Below are 24892 nucleotides of genomic sequence, written 5' to 3' on the forward strand. Positions count from 1 at the left end.
GTGTGTAGTAGCGTCGTTATTGGCCTACTCAAAGTCTGACGGCGCTCTGAATCGATTAGCCGAGCTACGCAGCATCATCAAAGGCCGTCAGCCGATATCTAGCTGGAAGGTGAAGGCAAGCCGCTTCGCACGGTGCACGCAGTGAAAATGGGGTTGAGGTTGATAAAAAAAAGAATACATTGAAACAAACCGTTCATAAAGTGCGATGGAGCATAGTGATAAGATCTTTCATTAACTGTTCTACCTTTATTATGGTTTTTGGTAAACGACAGTCAGTAGTCTATTTTTACTGATTGTTACTACCCACCCCTTGTAAAGGTTTGTAAAGGTTGATTATGAGTACGCAATTATGTTATCTTTGGTATCGAATCGTTCTAAATTATATATCTATCAAAAATCCTTTAAATTTTTTGCTGCAATGAAATACACCCAGGGCCACGAATTGTTTTTAATAATATTCTTTCGTAGTTTTAAAAGGATAAATTGTACATCATTATTATCAAGATTCAATTCGTTAATGGAGCCAATCGATGAATGTGTGTAAATAATGAAGAGTTATTTATTATGTTCACACATTTATCGATTGGCTCCGTTGGTTTCTGTATTTACAAATATAGGAAAGTTCTCAATGTTCTTGTTTTCTCTAGCAGATTTGGATTTTGATTGAAAGGTTTCTCCTTCTTGCATTTTTTAGATTAAAGGTAGTTATCCCGAGCTAACATAAGGCACTCAAGGTTCTTTGAGATCTTTCATTAACTGTTCTACCTTTATTATGGTTTTTGGTAAACGACAGTCAGTAGTCTATTTTTACTGATTGTTACTACCCACCCCTTGTAAAGGTTTGTAAAGGTTGATTATGAGTACGCAATTATGTTATCTTTGGTATCGAATCGTTCTAAATTATATATCTATCAAAAATCCTTTAAATTTTTTGCTGCAATGAAATACACCCAGGGTCACGAATTGTTTTTAATAATATTCTTTCGTAGTTTTAAAAGGATAAATTGTACATCATTATTATCAAGATTCAATTCGTTAATGGAGCCAATCGATGAATGTGTGTAAATAATGAAGAGTTATTTATTATGTTCACACATTTATCGATTGGCTCCGTTGGTTTCTGTATTTACAAATATAGGAAAGTTCTCAATGTTCTTGTTTTCTCTAGCAGATTTGGATTTTGATTGAAAGGTTTCTCCTTCTTGCATTTTTTAGATTAAAGGTAGTTATCCCGAGCTAACATAAGGCACTCAAGGTTCTTTGAGACATATCCGTCGTGTATCCGCAAGGCGGGATCCATGGGTGTAGGTTTTGTATGTTGTAGATAGTGTTCCAACAAATCTGTGAACAGATCCGGATGCATTCAGCCGCTAGGGTGAACCCTGAAAAGCGTTTCAACCGGAGCTCTGCATTCCATACCGCTTTTATCGCTACCTGAAAGGCTAAACGTCCAACATGTAGGTATTTCGGGCCAACGAAACGGCTCCCAATTTCCTGGGAAAAACTATATCGTAACGCTTTTAAATTCACTTATTCGCTGGCGAAGAATTTCGCGTTGGATATTGTGGGGGGCGACCACTGTTTTCCGAATGGTTAATGTGCCCTTTTGCAATAACCTAGATGCTCTCTTGAAATCTGGAAGCGTCTATAAACCGCGGTTAGACTTGGTGACTTTTACTGCTCCGTTCTTGGTGGCCCATGCTGCCCCAGTAATCAATCAATGCAATATTTGAACATTTCTGTGTATTTAGCATTTAATTATGCTTAGCAACAAAATGTTCAATACAATTTAATACGTTATTAGCAGTACAGCTTTTGCAAAGAAAGTTTACTTTTCATTATATATACAAAAATTATGTTATCACATAAAATTTTTTGACGTAGAATACGTCTTACGGCAACAATTACAGGGATCCAATTTCAAAACCGAAAACATCGAGAGCGTCACAAAAATTGTCCAATTTCAAACGTTTTAAACCCAGTCAGTTTCCAACCGATTTCTGTCATTTTTGCAGCAATCGATTGGAAAATCATTTGAGCACCCGTCCAAATGCATAAAACTGTGATCTGATTGTTCAAACTGTTGTGATATTGAAAATTGTCGAAACGCAAATGTCGACTTTTGATTGGTCGCTTGCTGCCTTTCCCTAAAAAGGACGACAGAATGGAGTACCTAGTTAGCCGGGAATGCACTCTTTGGGCTATATAAGAGACTGTTTCTCCTCAAGCAAATCAGTTCACAATTGATGATCATTTTCTGCTAGCTTGTTGAGCAGTACAGCAGTTTATTTTCGCTCCGTTCGTTTTGTACGTTCGTTCGTAAGTTTGTGTGTTCGCGTTGGAAGCCGACGCTACGGTGAACCCTAATATGGGTAAATCAAAAACCAGTTCCAGTACGGGGAAAAGGCCTCGGCCTGACAATACGCCTGATCCTGCGGCTAAAAAGCTGTTGGCCAACAACAGATTCGCTGTCCTGGAAAACGCCAAGGATCCCGAAGCAGTGAAAAAGGAGAAAAACCCGCCTTTCTATGTGAAAGGCTTCACGGAAGGACTACGTGAAGCAATTGTGTTTTATATCGACAAAGGACTGGAATGCACCATCCGCATGTGCACTGAGGGATACAAACTGATGGTTCCGTCGTTGAATCATTACAAGGCGGTGCAAGTGATACTGCAAAAACACGAAGTGGAATATTTCTCCCATGACATCGAAGCAGGAAAACCCCTCAAGGTTGTTCTCCGCGGTCTTCCTGACATGGAAGTTGACACCCTGTTGGAGGAACTGAAGGCAAATGGACTCAAACCAATCCAGATCCACAAGATGACGCGGCACAACAAAACTCGGAAGTACCGTGATCAATTATATCTCGTAAACCTGGAGAAAAATTCAACGTGCCTGGCGGACCTGCAGTCCATTCGAGCACTTTTTCACATCATCGTAGCCTGGGAGCGACGTCACCCAATGCTCTAACTGCCTGCTGTTTGGACACGGGACTGAAAATTGCCATATGGCGTACCGTTGCATCAAGTGTGGCCAAACGCACGCCCCCGATGCCTGCCAGCTGATGGAGTCCGCCGATCCGGTGTGCGCCAACTGTGGGGATGCTCACAAAGCAACCAGTAGAACGTGCCCGAAACGCGAAGAGTTCATCGAGATTCGTAAGCGGGCCTCCACCAACAATCAACCAGGTCGCCGAAAGGTGCCCCCAAACAACACAAAGAAGTTCCCTGCCATTGGCTCCCGGCACCCCATACCTTTGCTCGCCCCGCTACCGCTGAATCCAACCACCAAACCAGTCACAGCTGCCTCTACGTATTGTAAAAACAACAACATCCGGTAGCCGTTCACCCCCGCCAGGTCTCCAAGGGAACTCTTCCGCAATGACGTTCTCCCAAGCTGCATCTGGCCCAACTGACAACGAACCCATGCTCACCATGGAGCAATACGTTTCACTGATCGTGGAATGCATCAACACTTTTCGCAATTGCAAAAGTAGAGCTGAACAACTGCAGTCTGCGGTGATAATCGCTTCCAAATATGGACCATGAAATCATCAAGATTGCTAACTGGAACGCTTGCTCCATCAGGAACAAGAATTACGAGCTTGTTGATTCCCTCAACGTACACGAAATAGACATTGCAGTCATCACGGAGACGCATCTCAAACCTGAGGTGAACATCTTTCTTACCGATTTCCGATTGGTACGGCTGGATCGAGCATATTCTTCTGGAGGAGGTGTGGCTATTGCTCTTCGGCGTGAAATAAGCTGTCATCTGCTACCAAGTTTCGAACTCAAAGTCATCAAGGCCGTGGGATTGGAAGTAACCACTGGAGTCGGTCCCATTACCATCATCGCAGCCTACTGTCCCAAGCAAGTCAAAGTAAGGGACGGGACGGCAACGAATCTAAAAAGCGACATCATCAAACTGACTTGGAGGCAGGGACAGTTCATCATTGCGGGTGACCTCAATGCAAAACACCAAGCCTGGGGCAACAGTCGACGCAACCAAAACGGCCTGATCCTCTTCAACGATCTACAAGTAGGCCACTACAATTTCCTAGGTCCGGCCGCTCCCACCCGGTTGAGCAGATCCGGAGTACACGCAACCATCGACCTGTTCATCTCCAATATGAGCAACATCATCAACCCGGTTGTACACCAAGAACTCAGCTCGGACCACTTCCCAGTGGTAGTAGAAGATGGATCCTCTGCTAATCGATTCCAAGTCTCTCGGCGTAACTACCATCGAGTCGATTGGGCGCGGTTCCAGTGATGTGTGGACTACGCAATAGACTACAGCGTCCAGATTGAGTCCTCAGAAAACATCGACCAGTGTCTTCAGTCCATCGATGAGGCGTTATCCCAGGCTCGGGATCTACATGTGCCGGCTTCCAGTCTGGTGAGTAACTCTCTGAACCTAGACAACACAACCAAACGGTATATCCAATTCCCTAATACTATTAGGCGACAGTACCAGCGCTCTGGCCTGTCTCACCTGAAGACCAATATCAATCGTCTTAACAAAATCATCAAAGCCAGCTTGGTGGGTCTAAGAAACAAACATTTTTCTCAACATCCTCGCTCCCTCCCAGTGCGTGGAAAGCCGTTCTGGAGACTTACCAAAATTTTGAAAACCAAACCGAGGCCTATTCCTCCTCCAAAACCAATACCCCCAAAACCAATCCCCGGTAATTTCCTTCTGACAGCATCTGAAAAAGCGAATGCACTTGGTCAGCATTTTGTCAACTCTAACAATTTGGGTCATGTCATGGTTAGCCCGCACGAGCATGTCGTCCAGGAAGTAATAACTAGAGTCGCCGATCTTCTCTCAGTCATTCCCGATGAATCTAAAACATCTGCTAATGAGGTGTTAGCTCAACCTTGAGCTGAAAAACTTGAGTCGAGAATTTTTCGAACACCTGGCAGCGATCTTTAATAAGTGTCTGGAGCTCAGCTATTTTCCGTCTCGCTGGAAGCTAGCTAAAGTGATCCCCATCCACAAATCTGGTAAGGACCCTACCAACGCTGAAAACTATCGTCCCATCAGCCTATTATCGTGCATCTCGAAGTTGTTCGAAAAATTGATTCTTAGTCGTTTACTAGAATTCGTAAACCAGAATAACATCTTCCTCCCAGAACAGTTCGGGTTTAGACAGGATCACTCCACCGTTCACCAACTGACTAAAGTTACTCAGATCCTAAGGCGGAACAAGTCCGTTAGTAAAACATCTGCTATGGCATTGTTGGACATCGAAAAAGCATTCGATAATATCTGGCATGATGGCCTGGTGTTTAAGCTGCAGCGATTCAACTTCCCGATCTCCCTCGTGAAGATCATCAAGAATTATCTGTCGAATAGATCATTCCAGGTCTTCCTCAACAACATTCCCACTGATTCGTTTAACGTAAATGCTGGGGTCCCACAGGGAAGCCTTCTTGGTCCCATCCTGTTCAACATATTTACCTCAGATGCTCCTCCCCTTCCGGGTGGTGGCATCCTGTCTATGTTTGCAGACGACACTGCCATTATCTACAAAGGTCGAGTGATAAGAGCTTTGACGCGTAGACTACAAGAGGGTCTGGATGTTTTGTCCGACTATTTCAACAGCTGGAAGATCTGCATCAATGCAGCTAAGACCCAAGCTATTATATTCCCGTATTCAAAATCAACTCGACTTGTTCCACCTGCCAATGTGAGAATCCATCTCAATAACACTCCCATCGAATGGTCGAGTGAGGTTGTCTATATTGGCCTCTCCCTGGACCAAAAACTTCTGTTTCGTTCACACGTTGAGAAAACTGTTACCAAGTGCAACATACTGACCAAATCCCTCTATCCTCTCATTGATAGGAAATCCACTCTTTCCCTCCCTAACAAGCTTGACGTACACAAGCAAAAAATTTTACCGGTCATAGAGTATGCTTTACCTGTCTGGGAGGGCTGCGCTAAAACCCACCATCTTAAACTTCAGATTGTTCAGAATAAAATATTACGTATGATCTTAAGCACCCCTCCGAGGACACGAAACTCTGAGATCCATCGCCTGGCAAGTCTTCAGGTGCTGGAAGAACGGAGAACAACTTCGTTGACTAGGTTCAGAGAATCCTGCGCCAGGTCACCTCACCAGATCATTCGTGAGCTGGTACCTTAGTTTTAAGTTAATTTTAGGTTAGTTATTCGTAGTTAAGTAGGTTATAAAAATTTATTTTTCAATTAAAAACAAGTCCTATAAAGGAAGAACTGTAAAATTCTACACGAATAATGTAAATCTATAGAATTAAGTAACCAGCAAACCTCAGAACAAAGCTGCAGAGCCTTGAAAGGCTTAACAGTTATTATGTAAACCATTTAAAAATATGAATAAATATACTTTGAGTTATGCATGAGTTATGCTCAAGCAAATCAGTTTACTTGCAGCAGGCAGCAGCAGCGGACATCAACACCGATGGCATTAGGCGAAGTGGAACAGCAGCGGGCAACAGCGGCGGTGGTAGTGGTTAGCTGTAGTTCCTACCTCTTTCAGTTCGGCTTTCCTTCGATCTGAGTTGGACCCCACCAGCGGTAATCCAATTCAAATATCGTTGGGTGAATACAACCCGAAACTGAAAGAGACTCGCACCGCCGGGTGGTTTGAGAAGCCTTGAATATCTGTAGCGTGTGTCCCTAATATATGAGGTGTGTGGCTTGCTATATAACGTGCGGCTAGCGTGCGTGGCTTGCTATATAGCGTGTGTGGCTAGCGTGTGTGGCTTGCTTTATAGCGTGTGGCTTTCTATAGAGCGTGTTGCTAGAGTGCGTGGCTTGCTATATAGCGTGCGTGGCTAGCTGTATAGCGTGTGTGTATGTTTATAGCGTGTATGCATGTCTGTAGCGCGTGTGTGCATGTTCATATCGTGTGTGGCATGCTAAATAGCGTGCGTGGCTTGCTATATAGCGTGTGCATGTCTAGCGTGTCTGTGCATGTTTATATCATGTGTGGCTTGCTATATAGCGTGTGTGGCTACACTGAAATAATCTCACCTATTCATATTATATGGGAGTGTTATAAATTTGCACTATTAGAACTTCAAATTAAAACGATGTGATCGGAAATGTGCCATGCATTCTTCATAGGATCGTCTGATAGACTCTCATTACTACCAAGCTTTTAAAATAGATAAGAAAATCCTTTAAAAACTAACGAACAAATAATTCATTAGACTCATTGGAAATGCCATAATTTATATCTTGGCATATAATAACAATTTCATTGGAAAAACTCATGCATTTCGTGTTATTATCCTATAGAAATAACTTCACTAAAGGGACTGTTTCTTTCATATGATATGTACATGAAAACAAATCGAAGTGCTTTTTTTTATAAAGGATACAAGAATTTATTATAAAAATAATATTTATTTTAAGAAATTTGTACTTGATTGTTGACTGTCCTATAAATCCTATAATCCTATAAATTAAAGCAAAAATGAATTACGTCGGTCAGTGGCAATCACAACTTTCGAGAGATTTCACTACCGACTTCCTGACAAATGATTAATAAAAAAGAAATTACCGGTTCAACGTTGGCCACTTGATCCGAGTTCCAATGGTCTGTTCGTTGTTTGCCCTACGATTATATAAGTGCCAATTTCTTCGGTGTGATCTATAGTTGTGAATATCTATGTAAGTTTAAACTCAAATGAAGTTAAAAAAAATAACTTACCCATTGGAGATAAGAAAATATCCTTCCAATCGCTCAATAAGACGCCATCTTCTCGTGGTGTAGCCATTTTGAATAACTATCTGGATTATTCGATACCAAATCCAAACGTCAAAACAAAACTTCACAAGTTAAACTGACAAAAAGTCACAGCGACATGTGTTTTTAATGGATTTATCAATAAGATTTATATGTTGGTTTCGATACATGACGGTTTTATATACCTACTTTATGAAATGTATTCCGCAATGTTGCCTGTAAATTTAAATTTTTACGGCACATGTTAGACGTAAATGAATTAAAATAAAATGGATGTGAAAATCCGATAATTATTATTCTATTGTGCGATTCGTTAAAATTATTGTATCACATTTAATTTACAAATGGATTTCCAATGGAATCATATAAAATTAGGAGATCGTTTGGTACGTTAAATTCATTGGACAAATTTAATGGAGAATATATGTCGACTTGTTTCAGTGTAGCAGTATAGCGATTGAAATTTTCATGTATAATTGCCAATAAATCACCTCATGTAGAATTTAATTATCACTGTAAATCATTCAAAACTAAATAAAAAATTTGCCATGTTGAAAAAAATTATTCAGCCGTCAATAAATGGCATTGACAAACACAATTAACCTCAATGTTTATCTGAAGAACTTCTGAGCTAGTGAGCTTGAATCACATAATCTTTCGCGCAAGTCTTAAGGCCCAAGCACAATGGATACGTTTGCGTTGCGTTGACATTAATTTGACAGAAAAAGTATGGGCTACCTGTCAAATTGCCGCAAACGCAGCCGCAACGTATCAATTGTGTTTAAGCCTTTACTAATTGCAGCAATCAGTTGTAAAATTATCTACGCTATCGTAAAATGCAGAAAATTGTTATATCATAGATGGGGAATGCACTATTTGCCCTTGTCTATAGCCTCTTCGTAGCCACTGCCTAAATTAATAAATCTTAGTGCAACTTGATACAAAAGACAGCCTCAAAACAATTCAATTTCATTCTTGTTTTGGATACGGCAGCAAGTGAAACCGCGGTGCCGGCTACAGAGGTAAACGTCATCTGGAGCAAAGAGACTATTAAATTAATTAACCCCAATTGAGTCTATTCCCAAACCTTTTCCAAGAAATACATTGACATAAGACAAGCTGTCGTATTCTACGTCACCTTTGCAGTCGTGTCTTATAAACAACCTCTTCAACTATTTCACGTTCCAGAACGACACTGACTCATCTTCACTTTTTTTTAATTTTATTTATCAACATTCAACTGATTTCAAACCTCTTTCCTTTTTTCTTTCTTCTTGCAGATAAATTTGCCAGGACTTTAAAATTGCCTCCAACGTTGAGATAAGTTCCAGGAGCCACAATCAACCTGCACAGAATCCTATCCGAGAGATAACCAGAACAAAAGTTATCGCCATAATATTTTACGGTGCGAATAGTAACATTGGCCAGATACAAGCATAATATTGTCACGGCAAAAAGCTTGCTGTTGGAGTGAATCGGGAATACTGCCGTACATGTCGAAACAATTTCACCAGTTAAGCTAAAAACAAACCTCCAGTAACCCGTCGAGCGTGTTATTAACAGAAAACAAAACCGGCGCAAAGCAATAAATCCACCACGTCTATCTAGGCCATATGGATCTAGTGCCAAAATTTTACCATTTAAGATTGAAACACAGTTGCAGCGACAGATAAAAGAGAAAATAAAAAAAATCGGGAGTGAGCAAGGAATTTTAGAGTTTAATAAGCCGGCAAAGTACTAGTCATTCATTTTACAAATTGTAGAAAATTGTTTAGAAACAAAACAAGATTTATATAATACAACGATATTACTCATTGCTTGTCACAGGAGAGATTTTTATCAGATTCGTCATTGATACGGAAGACCGGAGAGATAAGAGGCGGCAGTCGTTTTTAGAAATCAAAGATAAGCTATTCGCAGGAAACAGTGATAGTAACGGAAAAGCGCGACAAGATATCGCCATTCCATAAGATTATCTGCAAAGCATGTCGCAGTCTCGTTCAGTTTGATACCTGTTGTGTGTGCTTGTAAAGTAAGCGGCTGAGAAATGGGTAACAAAAACTCCTGCTGCTCGTATTCGAGTCCTCCGCCAACGCGCAAGGCTAAGGAGACTCCGGTGTTCGAAGAGCATCTACCGGAAGGCGAACTATCGACCAACAATCTTCAGCACATTTCCGAGCGCGAAGGTGATGACGGGGAGCATGACCCTTCGGTGGACCCCTCGGCGGGTACGATGTTCCTGGAACGGTCAAAACAAAGCCTGGAAAATGGAATGACTCGGAAAAGATCCCAGCATCAGATTGCTCCTCAAGGCGGAAACGTGCTCAAGAAAAGCAGTTCTTGCTCGACAATCTATCTGGATGATTCTACAGTCTCGCAGCCGAACTTGAAGAACACTGTCAAGTGTGTGTCACTCGCCATCTACTATCACATAAAGACCCGCAACAGCGAGCGAAGGATAGACATATTCGATGAGAAGTTGCATCCGCTGACCAGGGATCCAGTATCAGATGACTACGATAAACATAATCCGGAGCATCGACAGATCTATAAATTCGTTCGGACCCTATTTAACGCCGCCCAACTAACCGCAGAATGTGCCATTATCACCCTAATCTACTTGGAAAGGCTTCTCACTTATGCCGAGCTGGACATTGCACCTTGCAACTGGAAGCGGATAGTGCTCGGGGCAATTCTACTTGCCTCCAAGGTGTGGGACGATCAGGCCGTCTGGAACGTAGACTACTGTCAGATACTGAAGGACATCACTGTGGAAGATATGAACGAGCTCGAAAGGCAATTTCTCGAACTGCTTCAGTTCAACATCAATGTACCGTCGTCGGTGTACGCCAAGTACTATTTCGACCTGCGGACGCTGGCCGAGGCAAACGAACTATCATTCCCAACGGAACCCCTGTCGAAAGAGCGGGCCCAGAAGCTCGAGGCCATGTCCCGGGTAATGCAAGACAAGGCCACCGCCGAAGCACTCAAGAATGGCATGAAAAAGTGGTCCTCCATCGATAACATCCATCAGCAGGGTAACGTGCGGCGGAGTGTCGCCATTCTGTCGTGATTCCTCAAACCTCCAACGGCAGAGGGCGTGTGGTGTTTGCGTGTTTTCTGTACTGTTCATTGTATGCCAACTCTAGGGATCGTAAGGTGTCATTAGTTAGCGCGTCGTACTGTCGCGTCGGATATTTCCGTGATGTGCAACAAACCAGCAACGGCAACAACAACAACCACAAAAAATATGGCAAATGTTGTGTGCGAGGCGAACCGGATGCGTGTGATCAGATTTTACATGTATTTTGTATGTATTTTTATGAAAGACAAAGAATACCCAGAATTGTAATCTAAGCGGAAAGTATTGAAGCAAACTATTTTGTACTGTTTGATACACTAGTTTTGAACAGGTGGGTGAAAAACGAAGGGGTGTGATAGTGATCTGGTAGCTTCACTTACGCTTGTCCTGAAGAGTCGAGTATCCGAGAAACCCATTCATGGAAAATATTTTTTAAATTTAACTCGTTTTGTGACCTTGCGTACTTATTAATTTGTTTGTGATGCAACAGAACAATTGAGAATAAAAACTTGAAAGCATTTTGCGTTTTTTTTCGAAATACTTTTTGAATTGAGCTGGTAGTGTGTAGAAGCCACCACGTGGTCGACTACGAATTTTCAGCGCAACAAGACTAGGGAATTGTTAATGCGTTATCTATGGAAACAACTAACTACAACTAACATGAAACTATTACCGAGTGGTAAGCATTTAAAAACTCGAAGTCGACCACGTGGTGGCTTGAAGTCGGTCATTTATGGCTTCGACGCACTTCCACCTTAAACTTCATTAAAACTGCAAACGGCTCACATGGGATAAGCGATAAACGGAAGTTGCTGCACTGGCGCTGGAATAGTATCAGTATAAAAGTATCTGTGTCAATTTCTTCGATGAGTAGAAGCACAAGACTGTGCAATCGATGTGATGGAAGAATCTTTTTTATCATTGAATATTAACACTATTAAAACGCATTAACATTTACCGAGTAATTGTCACGATTCATACATCATTCAACGCTCATAGGCGAGTGGGTTTGACCTAACGAGAAGCAATTCTTGAGACTATTGATTGGATGTCATCACACCAGTGAGTGTAATTTTTTAACTAGTCACTTTTCTAGGGATAATTGAGAGCGTTTTTTTTTTCAAAAATGTTTAAACTTGAACCTTTTCCGCTTGGAGAATAGCCAAAAAAAACAGGTCATTTTATACCTTATCCCATTATGCGTTCCGCAATTTCATTCTTTTGTTTATTTTCCAATTTCATATTCTCGCTAGGTTAAACCTGACTCACTTTGCGAAATACATAGCGCATAAAAATCGAATACGTTCTGCCAGTTCGAGTCGCTTCATGGTACCATTTGCGCAAATCTAGAATATACTTGAAAAAAAAAGCAAACGCGATATATAGGAAGCAGCGAGAGCATAACAGTAAAATCGAATAGACTAGGCATAGGATCCTAACACAGAGTAACAAACAAATAACAAAGCAAAAACAAATAAGCAGCACAGCAATAGAGAGTGCATCCGTTGAATCGAAAGCTAACAAAAGCAAACAGAAACCCGAAAGTAATTTTAATGCCGTCACTTTAGATAACATAGCAAGAGGATTAACTACGCTGAGAAAGGCGAAACAAAAATCTGATTACAATAGACTTATTCTTAGGCACGTAGGAAGTAAACGAAAAAGGTAGATTTAGAAGGAAGCTAGTGCATTTCCGAGCGTGCAGAAGAACGGCACTTAAAAAAGTGAAGGTGAAAAGTAGAAATTGGAATTTTATGCGAGGTAAACGTGATTGGTGTCCGGATGTACGGAACGATTACGCAAACGAAGAAAAAAGAGCAGTGATTAACGCTCCCTGAGAACAGGAACGAAAATAGAAAGGATGATTTCGCGACTGGAAGCTTCCAGTTGGTTATGCTGGTTTTAAAATATTTTCTACAAAAGAGAATAAAACGTGAAGGAACCTAAATACTAGAAAAAGCATGAACTCTAATCAGTAGTGGTAGGCCCGGTAGGAAAATAAGCCAATAACAACCATTAATGTCCTGTCGTCAACGCAAACCATTGCTGCAAAATGGAAGCAAGACAAGAGCAAAGAAAAATTAAAAACCAGATTGAGCAGAAATTAACTTATAGTTTTGTGATATCAAAATGATTGATCAGAGACTATTGCAAGAGTATCGTACCAATTTATATGTAACTTAAGCTATTGCTAGAAGATACAGCATATATGGAAATAAAAACTTGTGAAATCAGCTGTCTTTTTGCATTACATTTACGAGAAATTGTACTCAATCCGAATGACATTCATTTGACTACGTTTTGTCACGGGGAGGTTTGTGGAATAACTGAAGCCGGATTCAGAAGAGGTGGGATTTTATCACCCGCATTTTCGGAGCACCAACAATCAATCAATCAAATCAATCAATCGCGAGTTATCAAGTCCTTTATGCCCTTTATGCCTTTGATGCATTATTATAAAATCACGAGAAAAATTAGTCGAAAGATGCTAGGAACTCACCGCAAAATTAGTACCGAAGAATCAACTTAAAATTAGTATGGCCTATTATTATCACATCCCTATTACACAGGAAGAGTCTAGAGTCACTTTACTGATTGACCAATAGTCGAGTCTAGTCGATTTTTAGTCGAGTATTTCGTCAGTATCGAAATCAACAACCACGATCAGCGATAATAAAAGAAATCTAGGAGAAGTAAATTAAAATGATTTGGTTGAAGTCTCAGGACAACTTTTCGTAAACAGCAAATATTCTCTGACTTTTGCATGTTTTTTTTTTTTTCAATAAAACCAAGTTCCTTAATAATACTAGATATTGTTGTTCCATAAAAATACAACTGAGAATTTGGGGAGGCTTCGACACGAACAAAAAAGCTCGCAAAAATTTAACGGTTTATCATTTAATTATGTATCGGACTTTCAAAGCTCACGTTACAACAGCAGCCAGTCTAATTTAATGATTGTGCTCCAGTAGAATTAGTCACCTGATAACTGGATCGCGTATCACGATTTTCCACTCTTCTCTGCTTCATCGTCGCCGTCATCGTCATCATCATCGTCATCGTCGCTCAGTTCATCATCAATTCCTTCCAGATCTTCATCCAAAAATAGATTTTCGTTGATCGGAGCCGCATCGGCCACCCCGCCAGCCGCTGCAGATGCATCCACGGAGGGCTCATCGGACGACGTTCCATTCGTTATCGCCGTTTGTTGACTGACTTTCATCTTCTCCCAGCGATCCGTATCCGCAACGGTACCAGTGTTATCCACCTGCAAACAAAACCGAAATTATACACAGTACAACGGAAACACCACTCTTCTATGACCTCTTTGATCGACAATGAAAGCATATTTAAATCCAGCTCCTTATACTCAACAGTGTCGTCCTCATCCTCATTCCGGCCGTAATTATCGATCGCGTCTTCACCCTCATCCATACCGAAATCAACCAGATCAGGATTGAAACTAAACATCTCCCTACCCGACAGCCCGTTCTGTCGACCAGCTTTGAAGTCCTTACGTTTGCGCTCTTCTTCATCCAACTCGCGTTGCTTTTTCTCTTGAATTTTACGTTTCTTCCAGGCCAGAAACGTTTCCAGTGTTACTCGGGTTTGGTTAGGACCCAGCGCGGCCCGTTCCGTCTCAATCAAATCAACCAGGGAAATCTCCTCCTTAGAAGCTTCCATCTTCTTTTTGTCCTTTTTCAGTACATATCCTGGCGGGAGTGCATGTCGGTAGATGCACTTCTCTCCATTCGGACACTCCCAAAACCAACCATAGAGGGATCGTTCAACAGCATCGAGGAAATATTTGCATATCTACATAAAAAAAATCAAACAATTTAACAATTTCAAATTTGAGCACCTTCAAAACTTACAATAGTAGTAGTCGGCATATTCTTCTCCTTTCCGTGCTTTTTCGCTACCACTTCCGCCAGCTTTTCCTCGGTCCAATTTTCGATCGTGTCATTTTGTTCACTATCGCGCATATCCACATGTATGGATCTCTTTTCGGCCTTCCGCTCAATGGACAAATCATGAGAAAATTTACACTTGTTACCTTTGGTACAGGTTCCCTGTTTAAAGAATGCACAAAGAATCGATTTGGGATCGACACCCTTCTCGATTTTTTGCGTAGGAATTGGCTTGAAGAGCGCCGCCAGCTCCTTTTGCTCTTTCAGCTTCTTTTCTTTTTCCTCTTTTTTCGCATTCGGATTCAGGTTCAGATTATGCTGACCGCCACTCATGACTTGCTTCTCGATTTGGGAAATGAACTTTTGCTGCTTGGCCCCTTTCTTGTTTTTCAAACCGAACGTTTTGTCCTGCATGAATTATCGATAATACATAAATGTTAACTACCTAGTTAACTCTAGAGCTATCATCTTTAACTTACCTCAATAATTTTCTCCTTCTTTTTGGCCTCTGCCTTTTTCGAAGGACCAGCCGCAGGCTTCTTCGGTGGCATATTCGATCGTTTATCTTCAGCAACGGTAATGTAAGAAAGTACTTAAACTGCTAAAAGCTAATATTAATTATTAAGAAAAACCCACCGCACTGAAAATTGCCTTTTAGATAGACGAAAGCAATGTTGACTTCACAGATTGCGAAACAGACACTGCATCGGCACACGCGAAACGAACTGTCATTTTTTACAACTGTCATTCGACATTCGTTGACTTTCGTTACGAGGGACCCAAAGGACAGAGCAAACTAGTAAATTCAACCGTTTCAACCAGGCCTTAGACGCGCCTATGCTTTTGCACTGGGTTGTATGTGACTTTTTTGTGGCTCCATTTCCATTTCGAACCCACCGTGGTTCCAATATTCTGCTTGTTATTTTTCGGTCATGTCACGGCAACTGTTTCCTGAAGCCGCCGCCGATGATGATGGCGCTACTGTTAATGATATGGTCTTAAGCTCCGTTCATTGTGCCGCATAGGCTGTTGCACGTTTTTTTTGCGTGAAAGGTTCTTATGAATACATATCAATATGAATATTGAATTTATGGTCCAGGACGTGTTGAAACATGTCTGGACATATTTATTTATGTCCTGCACAACATCTAGAGAACTAACGAAACAAAAAAAAAACGTTCTTCGCTTTTTACATTTCTACACACCACTTGCAGCAAAAGCTGATCTCGCATGAACGAAGCTTAATCGGCTGTTTCGAAAGCACTGACAGCCTTTTGACGTAAAATCGAGCCAGAGAGCCAGAGAAAATTGGCTTCAAGCAAAATGTATGGGAATGACGTTCGTGACATGGATGTGCTTTTCATAGGCCTGGTTTCAACAGTTTGAGTCAAAAACTCCACTACACACTAGAAATACTAGAAACAAATCGAAGCAATCAGTTGTTGAAAAGTTGTGCTATACGATTATTTGCTCTGCAGAAAATTTTCATTTCGTTTTCTTCTTGCGGAGGAGCAGAACCTGTTTGAGTTTCGTTAGGTAAGTTTTCGATCCAATGTTTTCTTGATTTTTCAATTAAATTTATTTTTTTACTTGTTCAGGTAACTTTTCTGGGAGAAATCTTTTAAATATGATCAACTTACCTGCAGATGTAGAGATCAGTTCGCCACAAGTTCATACCTTTTTCAAACAGATGTGTGACCTACATCTTGTGGCCTTGATGTCGGGAGAAGGCTGCCCGGAACTTGGCACCCGGTTTAACGAAGCCTTTCAGCTCCTGCAACCATCATAAAAAGCGAATTTCTGGAATTCAAAAGCCCGATTTCATTCCCCTCCTGTTTTGGATGTCCCGCTTCTGGATGAAGCGTCGGAGAGGTGTAAATCCTCATGGCTCCGGTTCCCCAATGCCGTTGCAACCCCTTTGTTCACACGGCCCGTAGAATGATCTAATATGTTTAAGTTATCTGCTGTTGATTTTAAAGTATCTTTTTTTGCTTAGATAAATTTATTGAGTCCATTTAGCGTTACCCAGGTTGCACCACGAGGAGGCGGACTCATTTGCAACCCACACGCATACACACTACAGACACACATCATACTTACACTTTTTTTTTCATACATTACGCATACACACATTATAATTCTATTTTTAGCTTAACACTTCTAATTTTGAACTTCTAATTTTCTACCTCTTTCTCCTAAATTCCAATGTCCAATGTTTATCTTTTTCCTAAAACTAATAATTACTATATCTAACATCTAATGTCTAATTTCCAATCTATAAAATCAACTAAATAATCTTTTGCTAACTTCAAATTTCTAACTTGAAATTTCAAATATCTTAATTTTAATTACTATAGCTAATATCGGAATATATATAGTTTGCTTGTCTTTCAGTCACGCGCACGACAAACGAAAGTTACTCAAATTGCCTTTTTCCCAAACAAACTTTGAAGCTGAGGTACACTTAAGTTTATTTTTTGTGGGTAGCAATGCAAACACTCCAGTTCTGACTACAAGTTACCTTTGCTTTTAGTCCTCCACTCACCTCCTCTCGCCTGGTGTATGAAGCCAGTCGTAAGGAAATCAAAGCTAACTGCGTCTTAACTAATATTCGGCACACGTGTTAAATTAGCACATGGCTATAGGTTCTGATACAGGTGCATCGACAAAAACCGCCAAAAACGTAATAAAGGGCGGAAGGCAATTTTAGGATGTAAAAAAGGCATAGTATCAAAGATATCAAGCATGTAAATGAAATCTAAAGTTAGCCAAACCACTGTCGGTTAATTATGAACGTTATTTTATAGTTACATGTCCAATAAGTTCTGTAATGTCATGGCATTACCATCATAATTAGGTTGTCAAGTGATGGAATAAGGCAGTACCTGTTGTAGTTCATTAAGTATAGACTATGGAAAAGTCAAGAAAATAATGGGGACTATAAACCTTTTTGCTAGAGAAAATAAGCAGTTTGGTTTTTTAAAGTGTTTAGCAATTTTTATATGCATTGAAATTGTAATTTTTTAATAGTACAGTTATTCGATAGCAAAAAGTTGACCGAAGACGTTAATAACGAACATTTATAAAAAATTAAAGAAAACCGGCTGTAACTCGCCAAAGCCATTTTATGCAAAACATCATATCGAGTTTAGCTTATGGCGCGTGACAAGCCGCACTTGAATTCTATCCAACTTTCTCCCTATTACTCAAAGCTCTAACAAAATTTACATAAATGTTCTCAAGAAGTTGTACTCAAAGATAAAGCAATATATTTTTTTTCGATATTTTCAAAAATAGAGAAGACATTTAACCTACACAAGACATGCTGCACATATTGTACCCCAAATTAATTCTTCAAGTATACTACGATGTTCAAGATGTACGGAGAAAGGGATAATTATTTTGCTGACATGTGAAAATTTTAGCTGTTTCAAAAAAACTTAGAGTATAAGATAAACCCATTCCCGACGAGAGACATTCAAACTTTGATTCAAGTTCAACAATTATACTTGAAAATTTTCACGATGAAATTATTCAGTAAGGTACAGATTGATCTTTAATTTGCAATACAGTTTGTGTTAATTATGTTTATAGTTGATGAGTAATAAGAGTTTAAAAGTTCAGTTTTTGAGGTAAAAACTGATTTCTCTCCGCCGGGATCGGGTTAAGTTATTGGTCATTATTTCTAAACATTATGTAAAATCTGATCCACTGTTTTGATTTAAGATATTTTGATATATCGACATAAAATTTTCAAAGTTTTGAAAATTAAACATAGGTTTATCTACTATCCTGCAAATGCGCTACAGTAAGCAAACTTTTTTTTTATTTTTTATCAAATAATATTTGTTTGCTTATGTAGAAGAAGACGAAAACAAAGAAGTAGACAAAGGTGGTGGTGATGGGATGAGGATTGTTATGTTGTTACGCAACACTAGAAAAGGTTTCTGTGATGTAACGCAGATGACAGTTGTTTCATGCGCGTCATTTATCATGTGTGAAGTCATATCGGAGTATTAGAGAGGGATTTGAACTACCCATCAATTATTGAAAGAGGACAGTACTTCGTTATTCTAAGCTTTGCTATTGTTAATAACAAATTGCAGAGACAAACTTTTGCATGTGTGAATATTTTTTTTTTTGGAGGAATCCAGTATTTTTTCATGAGAGATGGTTTTTGTTAATTGTTTTTTTTTTTCAATCACATTCATTTTCAGTTATTTTGTAAGTTTAGTTTGAATATAACATATGTAACATCAAACAATTGAGAAAATCAGCTATTATTCAAGTTATGCAATTAAAAAAAAAATTAAATCGTTAGAAAACAATTTTTCGAAAATAATCAAATAATGGAAAAAAAGTCTTTAGATGTTGAAGAAAACAGCTGTGCAGTGGATCCGTATAAGAAGCGAGATGCAGATTCGTATTCGAGTAAGCAATCAATCCACGATCTACTGAACGAAGGATTTATCGCAGTTTAGATAATTAATTAAGTTTTAAACCATCACTGGCCATCTGCATCGAATTGTCGATAGTGTCATAGTTACATCTTGAACTTCAACTCGATATTTCAAAAAAATAATTTATCATTTTAGATTAAATACCAAGTTTTAATAGTCTAAAATGCATTTGAAAGTGGCTAGCCACTACGGGCCAACTAGTTATTTTAATATAACAGACTACAAACATACACACACACATGATAAGAGGATAAGGATAGGACGTAGTGCTCCATCGCTGATCCTACGTCCATTATCCTTCCACCATCCATTCATCCTCAATCCATTCATTATCCATGTATCCACTATGCACGCGAAAAGAATTTCAAAACAAACTAATAACAAATGAACAATAAATTAACTATGAACAAATAAATCAAATAAACAACAACTAAATTAAACGAACAACAACTCAATTTAACAAACAACAACTACACAAAACGAAACTCAAACAATAGTAACAAGAGTAACAATTTCTACATCGCAAAATGATTCTTCGGCCGGTAAAAAATCTGTAAAAAGCTCCTCTGGGTATTCGAATTCGTACCTCCGGTACGAACCATCATCTTCATCGGTATCCGAAAGCCGGCATGGGACACAACACGCCACGAACCTCAGCATTAACTTTCGCCAAAAAGACATTTTCGACAGCTAGTAAAGAAATGCTTCCGTTCCCACCTTATCCTTATCCTCTTATGATTTTTTTTAATAGGGGGGGAATGTTTGCAATGATTTATTTATGTACTAATATCTATTCAGAATTAGTATTGTGTGTTTTGCCACAAATGGTGACATTTCAACACTATTATATATATATATATATAAAATCATTTTCAAAAGTTTATTCTGAATCCTTTGAAGTGTCTTCTTCCTGGTTGTACAACAACTTGTCCAGATGGGAACTGCATATAACATTGCTGGCCTAAAAATTTGTTTGTAAATTAACAGTTTATTCTTGAGACAAAGTCTAGAATTCCTGTTGATAAGAGGATATAAACATTTGATATACTTATTGCACTTTGACTGGATATTTTCAATGTGCTCCTTGAAAGTAAGATTCTTATCATAAATTAGCCCTAAGTATCTAACTTGATCAGACCAATTTAAGACCACACCGTTCATCTTAATAACGTGATTATGGGTGGGTTTGAGAAATGAAACTCTTGGCTTATGAGGAAAAATAATTAACTGTGTTTTAGATGCATTAGGGGAAATCTTCCATTTCTGCAAGTATGAAGAAAATATATCTAAACTTTTTTGTAGCCGACTGCATATAACACGAAGGCTTTTTCCTTTTGCGGAAATGCTTGTATCGTCACAAAACAGAGATTTCTCACAACCTGGTGGTAAATCAGGAAGATCAGAAGTAAAAATGTTATATAAGATTGGGCCCAAGATACTCCCCTGAGGCACACCAGCTCTAACAGGCAATCTATTAGATTTACCATTTAGATAGTTAACCTGAAGAGTGCGGTCAGTTAAATAACTTTGTATCATTTTTGTAGGGTAAAGCGGAAAACTGAAATTTGACATTTTAGCTATTAAACCTTTATGCCAAACACTGTCGAATGCCTTTTCTATATCTAGTAGAGCTGCTCTAGTCGAATAGCCTTCAGATTTATTAGTTCGAATCATATTTGTTACTCTAAGTAACTGATGAGTAGTGGAATGCCCATGGCGAAAACCAAACTGCGAATTTGCAAAAATTGAGTTCTCATTAATATGTGTTATCATTCTATTGAGAATTATTCTTTCAAAAAGTTTACTAATAGAGGAAAGTAAACTAATTGGTCGATAACTTGATGCCTCAGCTGGATTCTTTTCGGGTTTTAAAATTGGAGTGACTTTGGCATTTTTCCATTTCGTAGGAAAATGTGCTAGTGCAAAGCATCTGTTAAAATTTTTTACCAAGAAATTTAAAGAGTTTTCGGGAAGTCTTTTAATGAGGATATAGAAAATCCCATCATCTCCTGGTGCTTTCATGTTTTTGAATTTTTTGAGAATGGTTCGCACCTCATTTAAGTTTGTCTCCAATACCTCTTCGGAAAGAAATTCTTGGGTGGTAATCTGAACATACTTTTGGTTTACTTCATTTTCAATAGGACTTACTACGTTCAAATTGGAGTTATGAACACTCTCAAACTGCTGAGCAAGCTTTGAGATTTTTGTTCATTCGTTAGAAAAATGCAATCACCATCTTTAAGGACTGGAATGGGCTTCGAGGGTTTCTTAAGAACCTTCGAAAGCTTCCAGAAAGGTTTTGAATAAGGTTTTAGTTGTTCAACTTCTCTCATGAAATTCTCATTTCGCAAGAGAGTGAATCTATGTTTAATTTCCTTTTGTAATTCTTGAAAAATAATTTTCAAAGCAGGATCCCGAGATCTTTGGTATTGACGTCTCCGTATGTTCTTCAAACGTATAAGAAGTTAAAGTTCACTGTCAATAATTGGTGCATTAAATTTCACTCGAGCCTTAGGAACTGATAAATTTCGGGCATTGAGTATTAAGCTGCTAAAATTATCTAATGCTCTGTCAATATCAGCACTATTTTGTAAAATAATATCATCATTCAAATTTTCTTCGATCGTAGAACGATATCTATCCCAATTAGTCTTGTGATAATTTAACACAGATCTAGTGGGATTTAGAATAGTTTCATGAGAAATAGAAAATGTTATGGGAAGATGATCAGAATCAAAGTCAGCATGAGTTAATAAATCACTGCATGAATGGCAGTACCAAATCAATTGTAGATGGATTCCTAATAGAAGAATAACATGTAGGATCATTTGGAAATAAAACTGAATAAAATCCAGCCGAGCAATCATTAAACAACATTTTTCCATTGGAATTGCTTTGAGCATTATTCCAAGATCGATGTTTCGCTTTAAAATCACCGATGATTAAAAATTTAGATTTATTTCTTGTGAGTTTTTGTAAATCTCCCTTGAAATAATTTTTTCGCTCACCAGTGCATTGAAAAGGCAAATACACTGCGGCTATAAATAAAATGCCAATACTTGTTTCAATTTCAATTCCCAAACTCTCGATAACTTTGGTTTCAAGATGGGGTAAAACACGATGTTTTATTCGACGGTGGATAACTATTGCAACTCCACCACCGTCAACATCAATTCTTTCAAGCCTATGAACTATATAATTTGGGTTCGTTTTTAGTTTAATATTTGGCTTTAAAAGCGTTTCAGTCACAACTGCAATATGCACATCGTGGACTGTTAAAAAATTGAAGAATTCATCCTCTTTCGCTTTTAAAGAGCGAGCATTCCAATTTAGGAAATTTACAGCATTATTTAAAATCATTGCTGGATTTCAATTTCATAACAATATTAGTTGTAAATTTTATACCTTCTTGAACAGCCTCGTACATCGAGTTACAGTTCAACAAAACGGACATTAGCTGCAGCATGGATTGTTGTAGGTATTCAATCTTTTCTGGAGGTGTACTACCTAAATCAATACTGGATGACTTTTCAGCACCAAACACAAATGGTTTGTTACTGTTTGAATTTGAAATATTACCTGTAAGGACACTGGCATATGAACAGTCTGGTGTTGCCTGAACAGGATTTTTTGTCTGAAATTTGTTATCCGAATTCAAATTATTACCTACAGGCACACCTGCTAATGAAAGTGCTGGTGATGCCTGAACAGTATTGAAAGTCTTTTGTATACCCACATTGACAACAGGTTGCTTAGAATTCCTACGTTGTCTGGAAGCAATAATTTTTGACCTTACAGGAAATTAGATTTGTGATTTCCCCCACAATTTACACATTTGAAACTATTAGTGGTCTCTTTCACGGGGCAGATATCTTTCGTGTGACTAGGGTCACCACAAATCATACATTTTGCTGCCATATGGCAGTTTCGAGTTCCATGACCATAGGCTTGACAATTCCGACATTGAGTAAGATTATGGATTTCTCCATGTCTCTTGAAATTTTCCCACTTTATTCGCACGTTCAATAAAACACGTGCTTTTTCCAAACATTTCAAATTATTTACTTTGGTACGATCAAAATGTACTAAGTAATTTTCCTGGTGTATTCCAGTTTGATTAATTTTGGCATTTGCCTTTCGTTTCATCAAAATACTTGGTTGGGAGCGAAACCAAGTGATTCTGACAAACATTCTTTAATTTCCTCAATAGTTTGGTCATTTGAAAGACCTTTCAAAACAGCCTTAAACGGTCTCTCGTTTTTGGCATCAAAAGAATAAAATTTATACATCTTTTCAGTCAAATACTGTAAAAGATGTTTATGGCCATCAAGAGATTCGGCCAAAATACGAATTTCGCCTTGGCGGCCAATTTGAAAATTAACTTTTACATCCGACAGAAACGATGGAAGCTCTGATCGAAATGCTTTTAAATTTGCTACAAATACCCCACAATAGGTGGAACTTTAACCTTCTTCATAACGGCTTTATGCTCAGTATGTGAAGTGTGAATTTCTTGATCCCCAACGGAAGAAAGAATATCCTCCTTTGATGATACATAGGCTCGATGAAGCCAGGTTTGCTGCGATTGAAAATCGGTGGTTTTGTTTGTTCGTTGCTACGCTAAACGCTAGGGCTATTTTGCAGCATCGCTTTAAATGCATTGTTAGCTACGATCTTCAACGCTACTGGCTGTACAAAGCGGACATGGCCATGGATATCCATAGCTGGTCTTTCGGAAGCACGGTCCCAGAAATAATTTGATTGACAAAATAAATTTAAATTTTCATATTTTGTTTCATCAGTTTTCTCGGTTTCCGAAATTCCATGCACCTTTCAGGTTGGCCACCTTAATGTGCTTCACTGTTTCGGAGGTTAAGTCCAGGATAGCTGACGCGAGTTGTTACCACGTCTGCAGCCTCGATTTTATTCCATTTCCTCATTGTCGAAGCTGTATCCAACCATGGCCCACGTCACAGCCGTTCTGGTGAAGCACGAAACCAAAACCGGGCCGTGTAAACAAAGGTGTTGTACCGTCATTCCTCGCTATCCGTTTAAAGGATAAATTGCAAAAGCCGGCTCCGGTTACCGGCTAAGACGGAAACACCGATCATTATGGCGAGACCTAGAACCGGACTCGCATCTTTCCCAAGGTTTCATCCGAAAAAGGGACTTCCACAAACAGCAGAAAAAATCGGTCAGATCGTGCTGTACTTTGGTTTTCGGAAGCGGGTGTTCAAATTCCAGAAATTCACTTTTCTTTATGATTTTACGAGAGCTGGAAGATTACGCAGCAAAGTGTAATCGTGGTGCCTTCTTTATTGGTGACGATAGTTGCAAAACTTCTCTTACCAAATTACCTAAACAAGTAAAAAATTAATTTAATCGAATCAATAAAAATTTATCGAAAACTTACTTAACAGAGCTCGAACAGGTTCTGCTCTTTCGCGAGAAAAAACGGTGCGAAGATTTGCTGAGACTTTTTTATTAGTTTCGTCTGCTTAGCAACGTTATTTTCAGTTCAATTTTCAGGGAAATAATCACAACTCAACTTTCTTTCGACTGTTTGCTCTGATTCGTTTTTAAGCGCTCACTCTGGATAACCCAAAACCACAGATAACAGACATCCAAGCTAATTTTGCTTCATGTGTAAAAAGATGCAACGGTTTTTTAGCATGTCGCAATACGCAGCATGGTGGC

The 24892-nt window shown here is 39.1% G+C and overlaps 2 protein-coding genes across 9 annotated transcripts in view; one reads left to right on the plus strand and one right to left on the minus strand.

Annotated features, from left to right (window-relative positions):
* Positions 1-13058, plus strand: part of LOC129729559 (cyclin-Y) — a 42058-nt gene extending 29000 nt beyond the window's left edge. For 7 of the 8 annotated variants that reach the window (XM_055688210.1, XM_055688208.1, XM_055688211.1 and 4 more), the window contains exon 3: positions 9023-13058. In XM_055688210.1, coding sequence (XP_055544185.1) covers positions 9790-10815 — 1026 coding nt within the window. In that variant the 5' untranslated portion in view covers positions 9023-9789 and the 3' untranslated portion in view covers positions 10816-13058. Of the gene's footprint in view, positions 1-1335; positions 1458-9022 lie in introns of those variants that run through there. The other variant, XM_055688215.1, reaches the window with a different exon arrangement.
* On the minus strand, positions 12973-15448 carry LOC129729558 (zinc finger CCCH domain-containing protein 15 homolog). Its single transcript, XM_055688207.1, has 4 exons — positions 15215-15448; positions 14700-15143; positions 14149-14640; positions 12973-14092 (listed from the first exon to the last, which is right to left on the minus strand). The coding sequence occupies exons 1-4, from the start codon at positions 15284-15286 to the stop codon at positions 13826-13828; spliced, it is 1275 nt and encodes a 424-aa protein (XP_055544182.1). The 5' UTR covers positions 15287-15448; the 3' UTR covers positions 12973-13825.
* Positions 15449-24892: the final 9444 nt, after the last annotated feature.

Source organism: Wyeomyia smithii, chromosome 3 (genome assembly GCF_029784165.1).
Source record: "Wyeomyia smithii strain HCP4-BCI-WySm-NY-G18 chromosome 3, ASM2978416v1, whole genome shotgun sequence".
NCBI lineage: Eukaryota > Metazoa > Arthropoda > Insecta > Diptera > Culicidae > Wyeomyia > Wyeomyia smithii.

Coding starts and splice junctions, on each gene's coding strand:
- LOC129729558 (XM_055688207.1), bottom strand. CDS start 15,286: ATGCCACCGAAGAAGCCTGCGGCTGGTCCTTCGAAAAAGGCAGAGGCC. Junction 15,144..15,214: donor AGAAGGAGAAAATTATTGAG/GTAAGTTAAAGA, acceptor TAATTCATGCAG/GACAAAACGTTCGGTTTGAA. Junction 14,641..14,699: donor ATATGCCGACTACTACTATT/GTAAGTTTTGAA, acceptor TTTTTTATGTAG/ATATGCAAATATTTCCTCGA.